The sequence below is a fragment of the Humulus lupulus genome, chromosome 5 (genome assembly GCF_963169125.1).
Source record: "Humulus lupulus chromosome 5, drHumLupu1.1, whole genome shotgun sequence".
In the NCBI taxonomy this organism is placed as follows: Eukaryota; Viridiplantae; Streptophyta; class Magnoliopsida; order Rosales; family Cannabaceae; genus Humulus; species Humulus lupulus.
Window position 1 is genome coordinate 10230300 of NC_084797.1, and position 21885 is coordinate 10252184.

General features: G+C 32.2%; 3 protein-coding genes across 3 annotated transcripts; 1 reads left to right on the forward strand and 2 right to left on the reverse strand.

The window, feature by feature from the left end:
* The first annotated feature begins 859 nt into the window (after nucleotides 1-859).
* LOC133834382 (ribosome-binding factor PSRP1, chloroplastic) lies at nucleotides 860-3334 on the forward strand. The gene is made up of 5 exons (XM_062263981.1): nucleotides 860-1281; nucleotides 1910-2053; nucleotides 2152-2412; nucleotides 2721-2829; nucleotides 2931-3334. Exons 1-5 carry the CDS (start codon nucleotides 994-996, stop codon nucleotides 3053-3055), a joined length of 927 nt encoding a protein of 308 aa, XP_062119965.1. The 5' UTR covers nucleotides 860-993; the 3' UTR covers nucleotides 3056-3334.
* Nucleotides 3335-8114: 4780 nt separating this feature from the next.
* LOC133834383 (subtilisin-like protease SBT3.9) lies at nucleotides 8115-16166 on the reverse strand. The gene is made up of 10 exons (XM_062263982.1): nucleotides 15162-16166; nucleotides 14970-15061; nucleotides 14782-14879; nucleotides 14127-14282; nucleotides 13221-13897; nucleotides 13000-13079; nucleotides 11504-11749; nucleotides 11130-11244; nucleotides 10561-10753; nucleotides 8115-8867 (listed from the first exon to the last, which is right to left on the reverse strand). Exons 1-10 carry the CDS (start codon nucleotides 15279-15281, stop codon nucleotides 8272-8274), a joined length of 2373 nt encoding a protein of 790 aa, XP_062119966.1. The 5' UTR covers nucleotides 15282-16166; the 3' UTR covers nucleotides 8115-8271.
* Nucleotides 16167-17663: 1497 nt separating this feature from the next.
* Nucleotides 17664-19837, reverse strand: LOC133834384 (transcription termination factor MTERF8, chloroplastic). The gene is made up of 2 exons (XM_062263983.1): nucleotides 19480-19837; nucleotides 17664-19367 (listed from the first exon to the last, which is right to left on the reverse strand). Exons 1-2 carry the CDS (start codon nucleotides 19751-19753, stop codon nucleotides 18088-18090), a joined length of 1554 nt encoding a protein of 517 aa, XP_062119967.1. The 5' UTR covers nucleotides 19754-19837; the 3' UTR covers nucleotides 17664-18087.
* Between the last annotated feature and the right edge of the window lie 2048 nt (nucleotides 19838-21885).

Below are 21885 nucleotides of genomic sequence, written 5' to 3' on the forward strand. Positions count from 1 at the left end.
AACACCAAAAGTTACACCAAAAAATATATTATTTATTATTATATTATTTTTTAATAAAATAGAATATTCTTTTTATTATTATATTATTTTATAGTTTATTTATTTAATTAATCAATTAAGTAAAAATATCATTATTAATTTTATTTTCTTATAGTGTAGAGTAAGAATTTTCACACAAATTAAAATAAATTATATAAAAAATTAATTATGAAATATTTAAAATTTTATTTAAAAAATTAAATTATATGTGTATTTATAATTTAAAAAACCCAACATAGAATATACCCAAATAATATTCATATATTTATATATATAAATATATATATAAAATATAAATATATTTATTTTTATAAAATTAAAAAATTAAAAAAATACCGTGTGAACAGTGCACGACATATATGCCGTGACACTGTTAATCTACGGCTAAATAGAGGAGATTGAAATACCAATATACGGCATATAAATGCCGTAATGCAGTTGGGCTGCATATGCTCTTAGTCGTCCATTTGTTTTTGCAATTGTATCTCCCTAAAAAAAAAATCTACACAAATTTTGTGTTCCTTTAGAAAACTACACCTAGATATGAATTAATTATTTTTGTTTGTGTATTGTAGCAGTAGTGGATTATAAAACTTATCCATGCAAAGAACATGTCCCCATGTCCAACTAAGAAACTTCATGTGATCTAAACCGTCCATTTGGAATGTACGGTGTGGATCAAAGACAAAGATATGATCAAACAAATACTAACTTGCAGCTAGTAAAATCCCAAAAAATGCTCAAAATTTTCGATTTTATTGTGGATAATGCATGTATGACACGTCTGAGTCGATCCAAAATCTGATTTTTATGTCCATTTCATCCCCGTTCACTGTGTAGAGACTAAAATCCACTATCTTTCCCCCCAAAACCCTCACTTTCTTGCATTTTCTTTCTCATTTTCACTCAATCCAAACACTTCTCAACTGCCCACAAGCTAAAATTTGATAATCAATGGCTACTTTACTATCTTCTTTGCAGACAACCCCTCTTCACTCCCTTCATTCCTCGTCTTCTTCTTCTTCATCTTCTTCAATGGCAACCCTTTTAACTGGATCATCGGTAAAACCCCAGATACTCCCTTTAACTTCAACTTTCTTGAACCCATGTAAGTTTCTCAAAACCATTTCTGAGATTGTGCCCAGAAGGAAGTGTAGTAGTGGGAGCTCTCTCTCTGTTCATATGTCTTGGGATGGTCCACTCTCTTCGGTCAAGCTCATCATACAGGGCAAGAATTTAGAGGTACTGTACTTGATCTTAGTTGGGTTTCTTTCAAATCATGGAATATCTAATCAAAGTCTCTCAATTTTGTGCTTATAGTTGTATCATTTGTTTATAAATAAGCATTGGAAGAACTTTAATCACAATCAAAGCCAAATATTTCAAATTGGCATCAGCTCAATGATTAATGAGGAGGGCACACACCTACTAGTCATATTTGCAATGTCTAACTGAGATAAGTGTGTTTGTAAAATGGACTATCATGGAAAATATTTATTAGCAAACTAGCTTTTCTTAAAAACGTTTTTGCAAAATAATCTCTATGGTCGTTGAAAATTTACATTAGGCGACCCTGATGGCGCTCAAGCTACCCTAAAACTACACTAAGCGACCTTCAGTGTTAATTCATTGAGGTTAATTTGCAAATTTTACAATTTCATGTTGATAGTTTAGCAAATTCCCCAAAAATTTCAATACCCTTTTAGTTTTTAAGTTTCTGCTCTACTGTTTTCATACTGAATTCTAAGGAGATATTGAGTTAACAGATTTACAATTCTTGCTGTCACTAAGGCAGTGTCACACAATTGACTAAATCGAATTTGAAGACTTGTTTCTACATTGTCATTTGATTGATTCTACATTAGTGCAGTTGACAGATACAGTTAAAAGTCATGTGGAAGAAAAGGTTGGTAAGTCAGTTGTAAAGCATAGCCACCTAGTGAGGGAGGTTGATGTTCGGTTGTCAATTCGGGGCGGTGAGTTGGGAAAAGGACCAAGGATTAGGAGATGTGAGGTACAAAACAGCTATAGTTCCTTTGGTTTTTGATGCTATTGTTTTATGGGATTGCAGTGAATAGTTCTTTCGTTGTTTGAGGGTTTGTGTTCTCTCAGGTGACTTTGTTCACGAAGAGACATGGGGTAGTTCGGGCTGAGGAAGAGGCCGAGACACTCTATGCAAGCATAGATATCACATCCTCGATTATACAGAGGAAGTTGAGGAAAATCAAGGAGAAGGAATCAGACCACGGCCGGCACATGAAAGGATATACCAGGTCGCAAGTTAGAGATCCTTTGACGCCTCCTGTAGAGGAAGTTGAAGAACCAGTTCCCGAGCAAAAGGAAGAGGAAGAGGAAGAAAACCTTATTGAGGAGGTTGTCACTTAACTTTTCTTGCATTACTTTTATATTTTTTACTATTATTGGATTATTTGCCTTATATTTTCTTCCTATATGTGCTTGCTCTACTTGGGTATATTACATAAAAGTTGACTTGATACATAATGCAAGACATATCTCTCAATGAAATTATATCAACACTTATGGAATCTAATTAGATTGCATCTTGATTTAAGTTTAATTGTTCTTTAAAACATTTTAAATCCATTATACTGGGCTGCTTATCTTCAGCTTTCCTTAGCCTAAAGCATCACAATCACCCTGATATTCTCAATACCTTTCAGATTGTTCGAACAAAATACTTCGATATGCCACCATTGACTGTCTCTGAAGCAATTCAGCAACTGGAAAACTTAGATCATGACTTCTATGGTTTCCGAAACGAAGAAACTGGTACAAACTCTCTGTGCCTTTTTGTCTATTAAGTTTCTATCATTTAGCATTGCTCATTATGAATTTGTTGGCTGCTGCTTGATTGTTCTACTTCTCTCCAGGTGAAATCAACATAGTATACAAAAGGAAAGCAGGCGGTTACGGGCTTATTGTACCAAAAGATGGAGCCGGGAAGTTAGAAACTACGGTGGTGAAACCGGCTAAGGAACACTCGTTGGCAGAATAAAAACTGGATGTGGCAATGGAGTTTCCTTCTGTGTATAGATTTGAATTCGCATCAACGAATTAGAAGGCAAGTGCTGCATAAGACAATGTGGATTTTTGCAGAGAGTTTGAGACCATTTCTAGCCAAAGTTCCAATATGCATGCATGAACAACGTTTTTACCAGATGTTCTTGTAAAATGAGATTCACCATAATCTAATTTGGTGTCTAAAACACACAGATCAAATGTAACATGTTTTAGTAGTAATTTCTACGTTATATAGAGGATCAAATTCAAATTATATATGCATGAGAAAAGTTATATCTTAAAAATTCTCATCTTGATTCTCATGGGACATCTCATAGCATAACACAAAACAGTTTGATATCGCAGGAAAACAAAGCAAGATGACATATCAGAAAAATAAGGAGAATTTGCTTAGTTTAAGAAACATTATCTCTTCAAATGTCATAGGACTATATCCAAACAATATTTTTCTTGTTAGTGTTTTTCACCCTTAATTATTTATTTTAATGAAGTTACTTATAAGTTAAAATTCATATGGCTAAGTGAGAATTGCTTTTTATTGTGGATAAAACTAAAATTAATATATATATAATTTTAAATTTTGGACCACACAGTTTTAAAATTCCATCAAAACATAACTCAATGCCTCACTCTAACACCAAATGCTGGAGTACGAGATTTTCTTACTTCAAATGGAAGTTTGGTAGAATTAGGACAAGATTGGTGGTATAAAATTTTACAGAATAAAAAATTAGTAGTGGCCACGACCAAGTATAACAAAAATGTTTATTTTTATCGCAATAAAATATATTCATTCAAAAAGTTATAACGATATGCAGTCTAGAATAGGGCTGTGCAGAAACGATCTGATCCAATAACAAACCGACCGATCCAATGTCAACCGACCGCTAAAAATTGGATATCCAATCATGATTGGATTGGATCGGATGACATTTTTAAAAATCCAATATTGGATCGGTCGGTTCTTGGATGATATGTAAATCCAATGAATCCAACCGACCGATCCAATCAAATAATGATCCAATACCATCCAATTAATATTCAGATAAAAAATATATTATATATTTTTTTTAAAGTTAAAATATATTATATTTTATTACATTTATTGTATTTTTATTATTTGGATGAGTAATTAGTGTTTTTATAATTGAAATATTTTTTTTTTAAAAATCAGCCTAAATAAATGTTTTAAAAGATCGGATGGATCCGATCCGATCCAACGGATAACCAATGGATGGAACCGAATTGATCCAATCATCCATTGGATCGGATCGGATCGGTTGGTTCAAGATGATTGGATCAGATCGGTTCCAAAAATCCAACATCCAATTGGATGATTGGATCGGATCGGATAGGCTTAAAAACATTGGATGTCATCCAATGAACACCCCTAGTCTAGAAGACTAAACAGCTTGAAGAAAAGTTCGAAAATTTTCTAGCCATACGAATTCGTCCTCCACCTTAAGAGTATGCATTGCCAATTCTTGTGCAGTCTTATTGGTTATACAACATACATGAATTAGGGATACTCTTGGAAAATTGGACAACAAACTTGCAATATTCTTTAACAAAAAGCCTAAATCATTGCAATAAGGGAATCGTTTAGAAAAGACCGTCACAACTATTAAACAATCTGATTCAACAACTCAAAGGAAGACCTAGCATTAAGCTCAAATCCAGTGTTATTATTCTGCCTATGTCACTGTAAAGCAACTTAAAAACAAAACATTATACAGAACACGAAATTTAATAGTTAATAAGTTATTAAAAAATAATTAGTAAAAATATAATATAATAATTAGTACAAATATAATATATTAAATTAAAAATAACTAGCAGTTTTTTTAAAAACTAATTGTCAGTTATCTTGAAACACTTAAACATATTCTCTTCCAAAATAAATTAATAATAATAATTAAACAAAATAAAACAAAAAACTCAAACACATATGATTGAAGTAAAAATTTAATGAATGAATAAAATAAAATAAAAAACTTGGGAACAAAACTAGAAAACTTTTATCAGAAGAAAAATCATAAAATTTATTGTCTAAATTAAAACAATATAGATAACCTCAGCCAAAATTAGAATAAATATTTTTTTAAAATACAAAATTTAATAATATTATATATAAATTTATTTATTATATATATTTTTTACAATTGACCAATTTATTAACAAGATTTAGCAAATATAATGGTCAAATATTCTGGAACTAATTAAGTTCATTATCAATTATAAATGCATATTTGGTTAGTCCATGAACATCATTGTTATAAAAATTATGTATATAAACTAAAGAAGCATAAAGACCTTATGGCAAGACAAAAATAATCACAAACTCAACATCACTCTCTACAACACAAACAAAGAAATTTGTAGTGGGCTAAAGTGAAGGTACGAATAATAATCTAATTGATTTATGATTTGAAAATAAAATATTTGGATTTTAAATTTGATTTGAAAACAGCTATTTGAAAATAATAGTTTAGCTTTTGTAATTATTGATTGGTTTGTGATATTGTATTTTAAATAGTTGTAGGACCCATTTATTTTAGTCTAAATTTTGAGGATTTATAGAAAGCGATAAATTGTTGTTTTCCATGTGCATATGTAATTCTTATTCATTTTCAAAAAATTGTTTTGAATTTAGTTTTGAAAATGACTTACCAATCAAAAATTATGTGGACCCATTTATATTTTAGTTTTCAGAAACTTAAAATTGTATTTAAATGGAGAATCAATCACTCCCTAAAATACTTCTTATATTTGGTTCAATTTTTTAGGGGATAAAGTTAATAATTTTTGTGGACCCCACATGTATTTTAAGGGTAAAATGAATAATTTAGGGGGTGTTTATTTTGAGTAGTTGAGTTGTCTTGGAAAATATAGATGGACTTAAGATGGATGTAATATTAAACTCTTGTGTACAAAATACTTCACTTTACCCTTAAAATACATGTGGGGTCCACACAAATTATTAACTTTACCCCTTAAAATTTGAACCAAACATAGGAAGAGTTTTAGATTTTCATTCCCACATTTACTTTACCACATACCAAACACCCCATTATATACTTGAGTTTAATATTACCTCCATCTTAAGTCCCTCTACACTTTCCAATATTACTCAACTATTCAAAACAAACACTCCTAAGAGCAACTCCAATGGGAGTTACTTGGAGAATGACTTGTCTGGTGGTGGGGTAGATGGATAAGGGGGAGGAGGTTTTATTAAGAGCTCAACAGAAGCAACGTTGCTTTCATATTTTTAAAATTTGTTTTTTGATTGGTTAAATTTATTAAAAAATTATAATGAAGTCACTTAACCAATCTTAGAATTTCTACTATTGTGGATGCTCTAGGTAGGGCTGAGCATAAAATCCGAAAAACCGAAAAAACTGTGTACACCGACTTACCGAACACCGAAAAAACCAAAACCGTTTAAACCGAAAAAACCGCCGACGGTGCAAACCGCCACTGTTCGGTCGGTTTTGAAATTTTGGGTGAACCGACCAATAAAACCGAAACCGAAACCGACCGAACATAATAAAATAATAATATAATATTATATAATTATTAATTATTAAAAATTTTAAAATTTGTACTTTTAATTATGTTTCAAACTTTAAAATTTGTAAATGTAATTATGTTTTATATATTTATGTTTTAAAAATGCACAAAAATGAATTCCAACAATCCAAAATTTTTAATTTTTTAACTAAAACTTTCAAAAAAAAAAAACAATAATAAATTCGGTTTGGTCGGTTTCAAACCGCGGTCCAAAACGGTCGGTTTTTTTTAAACTGGTTTGGTTCGGTCGGTTTGTGGATTGCACCAATTCGAACCGAAAACCGAATTCTGAATTTTTTATTGTGAAAAAACCGCCCAAACCGACCGATGCTTACCCCTAGCTCTAGGAGGTAATGCCTTGATCTCCTTTGTATCGAAAAAACCAATCAACTTTTTAGTAAGGCAGACTTTTGGGATTCCACCTAATCATGTACAATCCTACCAACTCCCAAGATGCATTTTTGAAAGTTGAGAACCCCATCAACATTCAATTCGAACTCATTCAAGGTAAAGGTTTCACATGTTATAAGGCTTCGTTTGGATTAGTTTATTTTTGTTTGTTTTTAGCTTTCAGAATTAAAAATATACTTTTGAGAGTTTTGAATAAAAAATAAAAAGTAATTTTTTTTTAGAATCTAGGATTCCTATTTTTTTTTTAAACAAAATAAATAAATAGGAATCCTAGTTACTAAAAAAATCATTTTTGATAAATTATTTTTTAAATTAAAATAATTTTTATAATTTATAATTTATACTCTTATATTATATTTTTTTTATTGATATCCAAATACTTTAAAAAGAACTTTTCATTAAAAAAAATATTTATATAATGAAGAAATTACATGTGGTATCCAAATTTAGTTAGCTCATTCTATTTTTACCCAAAATTTTAAAATTGTTTATTAATACTCACTTTTTTAATTACAATGTCCATTTTACCCTTTGTAGGTTATGAAATGTAAATCACAAATTTTTTAAAGGTAAATTACAATTTTTTAAAATGTAAATCTCTAAATTTTGAAATGTAAACTACAACTTAAATATTTAAATCACGCGTTCATAAATATAAACCATACCTAAAAATATATACTAAGAATATTTTAGTCAACTATTTATAGTTGATGAAAGATAAAAAGGTCTCAAACTATCAAAGTGTCATACATAGTATTGAACTTTATTGATATTAATCTTAATAATTCTACAAAAAGATTTTTTTTTCTTCTTCATCTTCTTTCCTTCAAAAACGATCTAAATTAATAATAATAAAAAAGAAATCACTAATTTATATAGAAATATATAATGTCAAGACTTATTAGATAATATCAGAGATAAAATGGTCTCAAACTACATCTAAAAGTGTCATATATATAGTTTTGAACTTTATTGATATTAATCTTGATAATTCCACTAAAAATGGTCTCGTTAGATAACAACAATAATAATAAAGACAAAAAGGTCTCTCCAACTCAAAAAGTGTCATATATAGTCTTAAACTTTATTAATATTAGTCTTGATAAATCTACAAGTTTTTTTTTGTTCCATTTTCCTTTTCCTATCTCTCTCTCAAGAAACTAAAATGGTCTCAATTTAAAACCATTACTAATTAGAAACTAACTATTAATTAGAGAAAACCCTAAGCTCAGTTCTGACAGATACTGGACTTCTGACAGCATGAACACCATCAGTCCAAGTCAAGCTCCCAAAATAGTAACCAGTAGTAACCTTATGAGAGGAGGAAACTGTTACTCTGAAAGACAAAATCTTGGTTGTTGAGTTGAACACCAAAAAACGAGGTCGTATTGATACTCTTATGCCTTGTGGTGGGTTCACAATGGCCTGGTAAACAGAGTTTGTTGGACCCACATTTGTGACTCTTCTTCTGAAACTTGTGCTTCTTCTAAGAGATGGGATTGTAATGGTTGGTAGATTCAAGTTGAGAATTGTGTTGGGTTTTTTTTTATTTGGACATAATGAACTAGAAGTAGTACTAGTAGTAGTGTGATTTTCTTGTCCAAGCTTGGCTATGGCAGAGGCTTTATAGCCCATTGAACAGAGATAATAGATGTAATCAGATGTGCCCATGTCATAAACAAGGCCTGGATTCACTGCACTGTTGAAGTTGACTATGCCACCTCCATAGTCAAATGGGTCTGCCAGTTTCATTGTCTCTCCTTCTGCAAATATTGGCTCACCAGAAGGATCACTATTCCATGCTGCAACACATAAACATACACACATGTATCACCATCACATAGTATAGGGAATTTTCTCGTGAATTCGGTACGTGTGTTTTTGCAAAGTATCGTTTCAGTATTTTCTTTTTTAAAATCGTACATATTTAGTATCCTAAACTCAGATTAGATGACCAAACTGCCATCAGTTATATATGTAATTACGTAATTACATTTGAATTTGGAACTCATATAATTTATAACAGTTTGATTAAATTGACAAAATTTTATTAATTAAATTTAAATTTAAGATATCAAATATGTATGAATTTAAAATATAGGCTACCAAATAAACATTATTATTAATTCAGAGCACTAAAATCATACTTTATAAAAAATAAGGTACTAGATGGTTTAGTATATGAATAAGTACTACTGTATATGCATTATAAAAGAATAGATTTTGTCCCGTTTAGAGACAAATTCCGTTTTAGATATTTAGTTTGATTTTAAATTTAGTGTTTTTAGGCTTAGCATCAATAAATATAGGGTTTATATATTTTTAGACCTTGTTTTTTGTCTCATTACCTGTTTGGACTATGCATTTGATAAATTATTTTTTGGACTCTGCATTTTGTAAAATAGTTCAAATAAGCTCATAAACCTGATTTTGATGAAAACACAGTTTTTAGGCAAAACGACTGTATTTTTGTTCTGAGTTGTTAGTTTGATGAATTATTTGTGATTTTAGTTCAATTTTTTTTTTATTAAAATCAAGTTTAGGGATCTATTTGAACTATTTTAGAAAATATAAGGTCCAAAAAATAATTTGTTAAAATACAGTATCCAAACAAGTAATAAGACAAAACTCAAAGTCTACAAAAGTATAAACTCATAAATATATAAATATAAGTTCAAATATAAATAAAGTAGTGTATTAAATCTAAATTTAAGTTCATAAAAACAAATCCAAAATATGATGATTCAAACTTGTAAATATTGACTAATTTATCAGTGGTGCAATTTAAAAATTGGAAATATTATTCGCCCCACATCTATATTGGTAAAGAACAACCACTAATTAATAATTGCCAACTAGAACATTATAAATAATGCGATCATGAGTAACATGTGAATGTACAATGAGTCAAAATGTTAGTGTTTGATTGGACATTATTATCGTTTAGGCACTAATTCTTAAAAAAGTTGACAACAAAAGATTTTGTCTTCATTGTGAAATTTTTATTCATTCAAATATATAAATATATAAATAAAGTTTTATCTAATAGTATAAAACTAGTATATAAATTTGTAAAAATATGTGGAACCCTATTCTTATGTAGTAATGACTAGTGAGAATATAATAAATTTGTATACGCCGCAATAATTTTTTTTTTTAATTTAATTTAAGGTACCTGCAAATTTTCAAAAAATTAAGAATAATTTACAGTATCAAGAAGAAGTTTCAAACAGTTAACTTTTATACTCGTATACCAAAATCATAAGCACCCGTGTAACAAAATATTTGAACCATGTTTTTAGTATTATAATTTATTCGGAATTTCTTGAAAATTTGTAGGGTGTTCTAGATAGCTACAATGTATACCATCATATAAAAAAAATTAGAATTATATTTATTAAGATGCCGAAAATAGAAAAATATTGCATCGGTGTTATGAAAAAAATAAATGCGTTCTAGTTACTCTTTGTATGTAAAGATATAATAATGAAGGACCTGTTGTGACAATGGCAGACTTAATAGCAGCAGGAGACCAATCAGGGTGGAGAGACTTGAGGAGTGCAACGATTCCAGAGATGTGTGGAGTAGCCATGGATGTTCCTGACATGAAAGCAAACCCATTCTTCTTCTTTGGGTCAGATGGTGATACTGCAGATAATATGTTCACTCCTGGTGCTGCAATATCTGGCTGCATCATCATCATCAACATCACACACACATATATATAGTATAAAATCAATATATATTGAGGAAAATTCTAATCTAAGAATACTATTTAGAAAAATTATAAATAAATTTTTGTTATAAAATAGTGTACATTGTAGTTTTAGCAAACTTCATACAAGTTTTTGATACATTCTAAATAATTCATGATGTAAAATACATAGTTCAAATCGTTATTAACACGTCGTGTTCCTGTTTTTATTTTTATCTTCGACTATTATTATTTTGAAATCTATATTTTAGCACTATAAATTATTTAAAATTTTCTAAAAATTATTACAATTCCTGCTATATTTACATAATACTTAAATTTGGTTGTATATATAGTTTTGATTAAGTACCTTCAATATAGCTGGGGCAACAGAGCTAGGCCCTCGAGAAGAAAAGTAAGCCAGTTTAGTCGAAACTGGTCTTCCATCATGAGTTTTTGTAGGACTTATTCTCACCTTGGGAGACCTATTATATATAAATATATGTATGTATGTGATCAGTACTGCAGTATATGCATAATGCATGCATGCATATATATATATACAGGAGAATTTTATTGTGGAGCTTCACTTTAAGCTCTACCTACCGATAAGGCTCTTAAGTATTTTTCCACCTTGAACAGTTTTCAGAGCGATTTTTTTTATAACCATATATACTTGAGAATTGTACGTAGTGTGTGTATATATATATATATATATGGTATATAATATAACTAGTTACGTACTTTGTAGTCCGAAAGTAGTAGAGAATGTTCATGGCTACGTCATAGCTAACTTGAACACAAGGGAAGTCATCGTCGCATGAATAGAGAGCTGTGGTTGGGTTTTCGGCCACAATCAGCCCCAAAGCACCTGCCTTCTTCACAAAATATGCAGTGTCTTCTATGTAACCTTCTTTGAACGATGAAGTGAAGCATAGCACTACGCTCCCTCTCATCCATTTCTCTTTTCTTCTCAGGTTTTTACAGTCACTGTATATACATATACATCATTAAATAAAAAACCGTGTCCAACACCACATGAGGTGACACTATATAATTGGTTAGCGATACTTTATATTACTTATTAAATTCAAAATGTGTGGGACCCGATATTGGATTGCACCAATAACAGTATAACACTTCCTTGTGGTGTTAGTCACCAATAGTGCCCCTTAACAATTCTTTTTTTTATTTATTTATTGATAATGGTCGAGGCATTAGAACTTAAAGACTCATAGTGTGTGTATAATATTGTTAGACGAGTGTTGCTATTTAACACTTTAAGGTGTCCAACACTATATGATGTGTCATCTTATAATCGTTTAACGATACCTCATAATTCTTATTAAATTAAAATGTGTGAGATCCAATATTAAATTACACCAATAACATTATGTCTAGTTTTAAATACCCTCATGTCCCTTAACATTTCTATTATTATACTATGCGTATAACAATAATAAATTATAATTTATATATATATTTGTCACTGCTCTACCTAATCATAATTATTTATATTTGTCAAAAAAAAAAATTATATATTGATATGGTACATATGAAAAGTTTAAATGAAATAAATTCTATGTTGATATATAATGTAATAATAAAGAATTAAGAGGAAATAAAATATTTATCAAAAATATATTTAAAATATTATATATAAATTAGGCCCCCAACCGTTAACAATATATTTATTAATTAGGGATTAATATTCATATTTTAATCAAAACTATAAAATATTTATATTACATCTATATTGATTGAAGGATTCTATGGTAAGAGATTCAAAAGAGCCCCACCGGTAGGACTTTTTTTTATTTCTGATCTGTGAACAATTTTCGGCGTAATTTTTTTATAATTGTGTATATTACAGTTATTTAGAGCATCCTGCAAATTTTCAGAAAATTCCAAATAATTTACCGTACCAAAAACTAAGTTCAAACATGTTATTTTCTACGTGCACAAAAAATAGTCACGTGTACAACAATTTGTTTTTAAACTAGTTTTCGAAAGTATAAATTATTCGAAATTTTCTGAAAATTTCCAGGATGCCCTAAATAACTACAATATACATGGTCATAAAAAAAAAAACACTGAAAACTGTTCACAGGTTGAAAACACAAAAAAAAACCCTACCATATAAATTTCCATATTTGATTAATTATTTAAATTAAATTATGACATAAATATATAATTTAAAAAATATATATATTTGAACATAATTAGAACAATTAACTTACCGAGGATATTTGAGATCAGAGACCTCTGGATAGGCTAATTTGATAAACCCTGTTTTAGCTCCTGTAAACATGGCTTGACCCTGCAATTTTTATTATTCATTTTTTTCAATTTTAACAAATAATAATAATAATTGAAGTTTATCAGATAAATAAATTAAAAAAAAAAAATTGAACTTAAAATACTATTCTTCTTCTTGAGAGAATCAAAAGTTAGTTATTACCGTTGTTGACCAGTTATTTCCCAGAGTGACCACAGTAGGGAACGAGCGGTCAACGCTGCTGGCTCCGACGGTCAATATCCATGGCGAAGCGTTTTGCACCGTCTGAGGACTAGGACCGGCATTCCCCGCTGAGCACACCACCACCACACCTTTCGCCACCGCGTGAAACGCTCCGATGGCGATCGCGTTCCGGTCGTCCACCTCCGGGTACGACGGAGTGTCGGCGGCGATCGACACCGATAGTACGTCTACGCCGTCGCGAATCGCTTCGTCGAAGGCTTTGAGTATATCGGCTCCGGCGCATATCCCACCGCTGAGAAGGCTCCAGCAGACCTTGTACATGGCTATGCGAGCTTGGGTGGCGCCTCCTCTTACGGTTCCGGAACCTAATCCGTTGTAGCTCCGGTTCGCCATCGAAGATCCAGCTGCGATCGTTGATGTGTGAGTTCCATGGCCACTGGAATCTCTAGGGGAGAGGAATTCCCCAGACTCGGTGGAAATGTACGGCTTTCCGTATTCGGCTTCGAGTGCTTTGATGAAGTAACGAGCTCCGATCAGTTTTTTGTTGCAGTGTTTGGTTCCATTGAAATTCTCTCCAGATTCGCACATTCCCTTCCATCTGGACGGGATGGGTCCCAAGCCTTTATCGCTAAATGTTTCAGATTCTGGCCATATTCCTGCTTTTCAGTCAAAGAGGTTAGCTTAGATCATTCTTATACACATATTTTGATCATTTCTTTAAAAAATAACGTTTCAGATTCACTCGATACTCTATCCAATTTACTCGACACACACCATGTATTCGATAGAATGTCATTTTGCAAAGTAAGTGTAAAAATGTCTATTTTCACTGTTTACTCTGTATATATATATGTGCATATGCAGAGAGAGAGAGAGAGAGTTAACCTGTATCTAGGAGACCAATGATAGCACCATCACCCAGTTTGGAAATCTGATCATAATGGGTTTGATAGCGAGAAGACAGTTGAAGATAGTCCCAACTTCTTGTGGTTTGCACCTTAAAAAGCTGATTAGGTATGACTTGAGCCACACCAGGTAACTCTACAACCAAACCAAGAAAATGAAAATTGTAATGATTGAAATTTGTCTTCTTATATAGTTTAATTGTCCTTGAATAATATCAAGCTTCAGAAATCTTCTCAATTTGATTTGAGTTCCATTATTACTTTTCTTTGCTGTTTTTGGACACATGACAATGTCCTTACTATGCAAAGCTCTGAATTTGAGATGTTTTTATCAGTTCAACTGTTTACTGTGGCATGGAAAATAACTTATAACTTAACTTGAAGTGTACAGTTTTGTTTGCTTTTGCACAATGTAATGATTACTCAAATGTTTAAAGTGAACCAAAGTGAGGAGCCTTGTTTCCAAAAACTCAAAACCTCTTTGAAAAGTTGGTTAGTTTGTCAAAGTATGGGGGGTCATGTGTTGGGTTCTTCTCGGTTTTTTTAGAGGGTGAACAATAATACGCACATGGCTTGCCATAATGGAGATGGGGCCTCTATGGGAAATGGAGTCTTAACTTTGTCTGGTGATATACCTGAAATGGTTTGTGCTTGAGTTTTTGTAAGCTTGGCTGCAAAACCAGAGAAACCATGCTTGTAACTGTACACCATGGCTTTAACAGATTCTTCTTTGCTGCATGAGTTAGAGGCACTGACTTAGTGAGATCATTAGTTTGAAACTTAGCAACTTCAAATATAAAAATCTAGTTTTCCCATGTCATACCTTCCCAGAACTGTAGTAAGCACCTCGTGATGAGTTTTCTTGAGTAGCTTTAGATCTTCATGCTGTTTTTTCCCCATATGAATGATGTAAACCTGTTATTTAATTTAAACTTAGTATTTAGTTGACAAAATGGCTCAAGCTAAACACACCCAAAAAAGAAGAAAAAGAGTGGTGTAAAGGGACACTACTAACATTGCTTTTAGGGTCAGCTGAAGTGAGCAAGTATTGCTCACTTATAACTGATATCAGAAGATAAATGAATACAAATAAAAGACTTGTGTTATTATTTTTCGTTTGTAGAGAGAATTTCATTGTTGCAGAGTAGAAAAAAGCTTGGGGACAGGATAAGATTGGCTTTAATCTGTTTGTGTGTATCAAAATGAAAGAGAGAGAGAGATAGGAGGAGAGAGAAAGAGAGAAATGATAGAGGTGGTGTTAACTGTGGTGATGACCGTTCTTTATATAGAGGAAAATAAAGTGGCTGATGTTACACTTTGATCTAGAAAAAAGAAAAGCTATACCACCTTAGGAAGAATCTAATAAAAACACTTCAAATGGAACATTAATTAGGCAAAAACCACTGCAAAACTGGTCGTGATGATGCCTTGAATCATCTAAGCTATTTCAGTCCAAGGGTATAAGAATGATTGCGTCACACCAGCATATACAGCAACACCACCAAACCAAAACGTGATGCACCATTAGAGGAACAATTGTTTTTGTTTTCCCTTTTATAAGTTTTTGTTTTTCTTTTAGTGCACCGTTGATTTTTTTATAGATAAAGTTTTTGTCCACTTCCATTTGATATTCCAAGCTGAGTCACTTTTTCAAGCCTTGGAGTCTTCTCTTGTCCTCATTTTTATTCCTCATTCTAGTCTACTCTACATGATATATCATTTTCAATTTCAGATTTCAACTCCCTATGCTGCACTGATGGACAATTCAATTAAGTCTGCCACTACTTATAAAAGTTTTAAATGGCAGAATAGTTACTGCTGCATGTTCTATTAGCTGAACAAGTTTTTTGTCAAAGGATAGCTTTGCATTGCAATGCTTCCATATTGAATGGTCAAGAATTGTGAGAAACCACAAAGCTTTGTCCTGTACTGAAATAATTGAACATCTGTTGGTTGTGCCTTAGGAAGAAACATCAAGCATGAAATGATTATTAGGCAAAAATGTTTCATATTATTTTATTTATTTATTTTCAGAGTGCTCTCTTTACAAGGTTCTTTAAATATTCAACTAGTGTAGGTGTTTTTGGAGGCCACTCCACTAAGAGATATATATTTTTTAAGTAAGCCCTTTTGAAATGGTCATGCTACTTTGTGTTCATATGACTTTATTTATAAGAAGAAAATGTATAATAAAGAAAAAATATGAAAATAAAACCCTTGCTTATTCAATTAGTTTCAAAGAATCTCCCATGGCAAGACCCTACTACTCTAGAAGATAATATGCGATTAGAAAATTTTCTCAATAATTTTAATAAAAAGTGTAACAAAATTTAATTAAAATACAGATGCACAAGTGGACTAAGATATAAAGATCTTTCATTAATTGTTTGTATATAGGCTAATATATATGATGTTTCCAATAGCTGTGTACTAAAAATGACAAAAAGCTATGCATGCTATGATATGCCAAGATCTTTCACAATAACTTTTTTGTATCTATTTATTTATTTAGGTTTGTAACAAAAATTAAATAAAAGGGCAAATGAGTCAATAATCAATATGATGAAGACCATTGTATTTGTAGTGGCACCCTTTGGTAGAACCTATACTAGATTCTTATTGGAGGCAAAGAAAACCCCATAAAATTTAGTTGCTCAAATTTTCTCAATTAACACCATGATGACAATACTAATCAACTTTAGATAATTATACCAAAAGCTTTAGACAAATCGGTTTCTAGCTTTGTCTTTTTTGTAGTGGGAGCACTTGATAGTTTTATCCACTGTCATTACTTTTTCTTTCTTGTCTGAAGAAAGATGTAAGATAACAAAAAAATTATCAAGAACAAACCAATAATCCCTGGTGGATTAGCTAGGAACCCCATAAGTAGCCACTAAGAGAAGCAGGATCATCATGAATAACGAAAATTGGCAGTACTTTTTTTCCCTTTAAAAAAAATTATCAGCTGATTTATAGAGCCAAATAGTCATTACTGAAGCTAGGAAGCGTTCCCTTTGTTGTGATATGACAAATAAAGTCAGTTGAGACTTTTGCCTGATCTTTAATCCTAGATATGTTTTATATGTAGGGCACTTTCTAGCATTTGGGTAACCAAGGGGGGTTGTACAAAGGATCATAAAAATTACTTAAAAAGAGTACCAGCTGACCAGATTTAAGTATTGGCTCCACCATTAACCCTCCACTTTGTTGTGTTAATCTGAGTAAATTTGCATTATTAGCTGTAATGTAATGATGGTTTTAGACAGTCAGCAAAGCATTCAACTGGTGTTATGTCCCAAACCAAACCATCTTATGGGTAGATCCAATGTTAAAGGACCCTCCCACCTTCACAAAGGGGACTTTGCAAGAGACAATGTGCCCTGTCATGCTTCACAAAGTGCCGAAATTTGCACAAAAGCATGTGCTTCTTTACCATATTTGACTCACTTGGCTTACTACTGACCTAAAATGTATCAAAAAAGAAAACTTATATGGACCAAACTTGGAATCTTGGAACATAAAAATAGAAACTCTTCTTTCCTCTTCTAAAGCTTGCCAACCAATGGAACAGGGCATAATAAGATTCTAGCTAACAACATACTGAACATAGCATGCTTCAGTTCCTTCTTAAAACACATGTTGATTCTGGTACATCTGGTGCACTTGTGCGCTATTAGTATTATACAAAGTTGAACCAAGAGGGATAACTCAAACGATCAGCCTGTGATTTGCTCCCACAATATTTGATGTTTGAGTCCCTCTTGGGTTCATACATGGTTATAGTTTTCTGTTCTTCAAATTATGTAAGGTGAGGCAATTCAAAAAATATATACTACATAGTTGTTTTCTCATCAGATTTTACATATTTTAAAAGGATCAACTGGGTCTATTGGTAATTGAATTGAACTTAGGGAAATGAAAACTTACTGTTGTCTTATCATTCACTCTTCTTCATTCACAAGAACTGGTATTTCTCTTCTTTTTTGCGAAAATCTCTCACCGGTAACAGTTAAAAGCTTGTTCAGTGACATTCCGTCGCCCATAGTCTTCCTTTTTAACTCATATCTGGCCTTAATTCTATCATCAAATTTGTAACCAAGGAATGCCGGGAAAGCCAACAATTCTTCAATATCTCGACCCATCTCCTCTATTAAGTACTCCATCTTCTTCTCCAGAGAATCATGGCTATATTGCAGTATCTGAGGTTGCTTCTTGCTCATAGCAAAGATGTCTTCATAAGTAAATCCATAATTCAAGAATAGCCCAACTACCTTTTGCATATTCAGGCAACTTGTTCTGGTTATAGACCTCATTACCACTGTCAGGTCCTTGGTTCTATGTCTATATCCAATCTTTACCAGCAAAACCAGTTTAAAAGCAATGTTGTTGTCATATGAAAGGCTAATAAATGTAGGAGCCTTAAGCAAGAACCTAAAGATTTCCCTCGAATTCAGCCCACATTGTTTGAGAAGCTCTATTCTAGGATGCAATTTCCTCTCCCTGCTGGCACTGAAAACATTGGGATAAACAACCACAATCTTGAATATTTCCTCATCAGTTAGGCCAGCAAAAGACCTCAAAAATACAACATGGTCTTCCATGTGTTTCGCGCTGTAACTCAAAATTGCAGGGAGCCTGCTCAAAACTGTTCCTACACCACCCTCATCTCCTCCAGCAAGCTCCCTGAGAAACTCAATTCTTGGTATCAGCTGCCTTTCAAGATCATAATTCAGGATCTTGGGACGCTTTACAATCAAATCTATGCCTCCATAATGGCTCAAGTAAGCAATAGTCTTATCAATATCTTCAATTGGCCTACCACATAATGCCTTGGATAAACTCACATTGTTGAGAACGTGATAAAGGCTTTCTCTTGGAACTCCTCGTTCAAGAAGAAGACTGACCTTTTGATCAAACCCCACCAAGTACACTGGCGCTGTAGTTGCAAAAAGAATCTCTAGCTGGGAGGTCTCAATCTTCCCTTCCAAATCATTGATCACAAAACTTAAGAACTTACCAACTTCTTGAGCCGTTAATAAAGTTGGTCTTTTAGTGATTAAGGAACAGAGTGAAAACCCATCAATTCCAACCGATTTTAAGGAGAATACCCGAGCTTGGATGGAATCCATAGATGTCAATGCTAGAGCTGAATTCTTGACCAGAAGTACTTCAGTTTCATTCTGGTTAAGACCCACTTCCCGAAAGAATGAGAATAACATCCCTGAAGTAAAACATAACCAATGAAAACCAATATGAGTTTAACGACTGAATTTTTTGTTGTATTTTTTAAAGACTACCAAGTGTTTGAGAAAATGATTGTCAGAACTACTCACGCATATCAGTGCGAATGCTCGAAGTTGAGCTAATACAACTGCATTGGACAAGATCCCATTTACTGGGTCGAAAACACACGTGTGTTAATGGCGGTTTCAGTTGAAATTTTGTGGCTTTACTGAAAGAAAAACAACACTCTTCAATATGGGAGATAGTGTATGAAGATACTGAGAAACGAGAAGCTGATGAAGGTTTTATTGGGTCTAGAAGAAGAGAGCCAAAAGAATGGAAGTAAGGAAAGGGGTGTTTCGACAAAGCAAGTAAACCCACCATTTTCTTCTGCTTTTAAACTGTAAAAAACCACATTCGAGGGGCGGGTGTTTTTAACTTCGAACCTCTTGAAGTGACGATGGTGGTCTTCAGAATTTAGATAAAGTCTAAAAGAAAGTGGGCGAGAAATGATAATGGGCTTTTAAACACTGTTCTCTTCAGTCCAGCCAGTGAAATGGGGCCCTTGGGTTTGGGCCCAATGGACTTCTCATGCAATTATAAGGGAATTTTTAAAAAATATGGCTTTTATGCCATGATTATACAAAAATATGGAAATTATACTTTTGCTAATTTGGATGAGAAAATTTATTAAAGAGAAAAATAAAGTATGAGAAACATAATTACTAGCTAACTAAATATAGAAGGTAAATTTAAAACCAAAACATATCTAACAAAAGGGGGTACTATTGTAAAATTAGCATTCAACTCTTCTCTCTCTCAAACCCCAGCCACACAAACTCATTCTCTCTCCAAAACCCACTTGCACCATCCCCTTCAGCTCTGGACCCTAACCGAACCCAACCGTTCGAGAGCCCAGCTCTGCCCGAGCCCCACCATCTTAACCCAACTCCAACCATTCGAGATCCCCATCTAAGCGCGGGCCCATGCGCGACACAACAATCTCCACGGCAAACCACCTCCAGCTTTGCCTGTGGTGTCGATGCGCACCCAGATCCAAAACGACGGAGCTCGCGTGCAGGGGATAGGGGGTTCTGGTAGTGGTCGGAGGTGAGGGAGGAATGTGGTTCGTGGTCAGAGGTGGCCTAGACACGAACCCAGGTGGTGGAAAGACATACGGCGACTAGGGTTCTTAGTGAGGGAATAGAAGAAGATGGGAGAGAAGAGAAAGGGGGTGGATCTAATTCTTTTTTCTATCTTTAGGTCTGTGATAACTGGTTACCTTCTTGTTCTTTGTATGTTTATTTATGGGGGTAACTGGTTACCTTCTCGTTCTTTGTGTGTATATTTATGGGAGTAACTAGTTACTTTCACGTTCTGATGTGTGTATATTTCTGGGTTCTTTATGGTAACTGGTTACCCATGTTACTAAAATCATAGTTACTTCTTCTACATTTTTTAATGAAGTGCTCTACCTCTTTTTCCTTCAAAAGTGATGTTTCTTTTCATATTTAATATGAGTAACCTGTCATCCCTCTTATGGTAACTGGTACCCTTCTTATGGCAGAATATTACTCCTCTCAGGGTAACTAGTTACTCCTCCTGGTACATATTATTTAACCTAACTTTAGGATTTTTTTTACATAACTGTCAAAGATCAATTAGATAACTGGTTACCTTACCCAAGATTTGAACAAAGAAACATACAATCTAAAAATAAAGGAAAAAAATGTTTATAATAAATAAAAAATAAAAATAAACACAATTCATATTACAAAAAGAAAAAAGAAATTTTTTTTGCAAAACAACCAAAGAAAAATTTAATATAAAATTAGTTATATAAAAAAACAAATAAGCTAAAAAAAATAATAATCAAATTACAAACATACCCTCCCAGATTAATAAACTTGATTAAGAGTAAAACTATGGCATAAACCAATTTTTATACAAAAATATGTGAAAATAAATCCATAAAAGTGAAAATTATTAAAAAAAAAAAGCCATAGATTTTTTTTTTATTATTTTTAAAAGTCATATTTTTGAACACTCTTTTAAAATTCTCTAATTTCCTCCAATTATAAAGTCCAAGAATTACTACATAAGCTTTCATAAATAACATTTTTTTTAATTTACTTTTTGCTATATAACAGATCATTAACTAGTTTTAAATGTAATACCATCCGGAAATTAATCTCTCACATTATAACTACAAGTAACACCTACTATTATAGGCATAATTTTCTTTATAATGACTATAAAAATAATATTAATTATTGAATAAAATTATTTATGCATCAGAACCCATCTCTCTCTGATTCCTGTAAATATAATAATTTTGTAGAAATATTACTAAAAGTGAGGGCAGTGTAAGAAAAACTCCCCCAAATGTTCAAGGGAAATTTCATTTACAATGTTAATATACTTTAGTTAAAATTTATGCCCAAATTAAGGCTAACTCAAAATATGACATTTTATAAAATTTAGACTATATTGTCATTTTCATAAACAACTCATCT

Bases quoted from the DNA above. Each gene is read 5' to 3' on its own strand.
- LOC133834383 (XM_062263982.1), bottom strand. From the start codon at position 15,281: ATGAAATTCTCTCTACAAACGAAAAATAATAACACAAGTCTTTTATTT. The intron at 14,283-14,781 runs GTATATCACCAG...GTTTGGTTGTAG, and splicing joins TCAAGCACAAACCATTTCAG to AGTTACCTGGTGTGGCTCAA. The intron at 8,868-10,560 runs GTCCTTCATTAT...TATGTGTTGCAG, and splicing joins GTCTGCCATTGTCACAACAG to CATGGAATAGTGATCCTTCT.
- LOC133834382 (XM_062263981.1), top strand. From the start codon at position 994: ATGGCTACTTTACTATCTTCTTTGCAGACAACCCCTCTTCACTCCCTT. The intron at 2,413-2,720 runs GTTGTCACTTAA...AATACCTTTCAG, and splicing joins AAGAAAACCTTATTGAGGAG to ATTGTTCGAACAAAATACTT. The intron at 2,830-2,930 runs GTACAAACTCTC...ACTTCTCTCCAG, and splicing joins TTTCCGAAACGAAGAAACTG to GTGAAATCAACATAGTATAC.
- LOC133834384 (XM_062263983.1), bottom strand. From the start codon at position 19,753: ATGGTGGGTTTACTTGCTTTGTCGAAACACCCCTTTCCTTACTTCCAT. The intron at 19,368-19,479 runs GTGAGTAGTTCT...GTTTTACTTCAG, and splicing joins GAGCATTCGCACTGATATGC to GGATGTTATTCTCATTCTTT.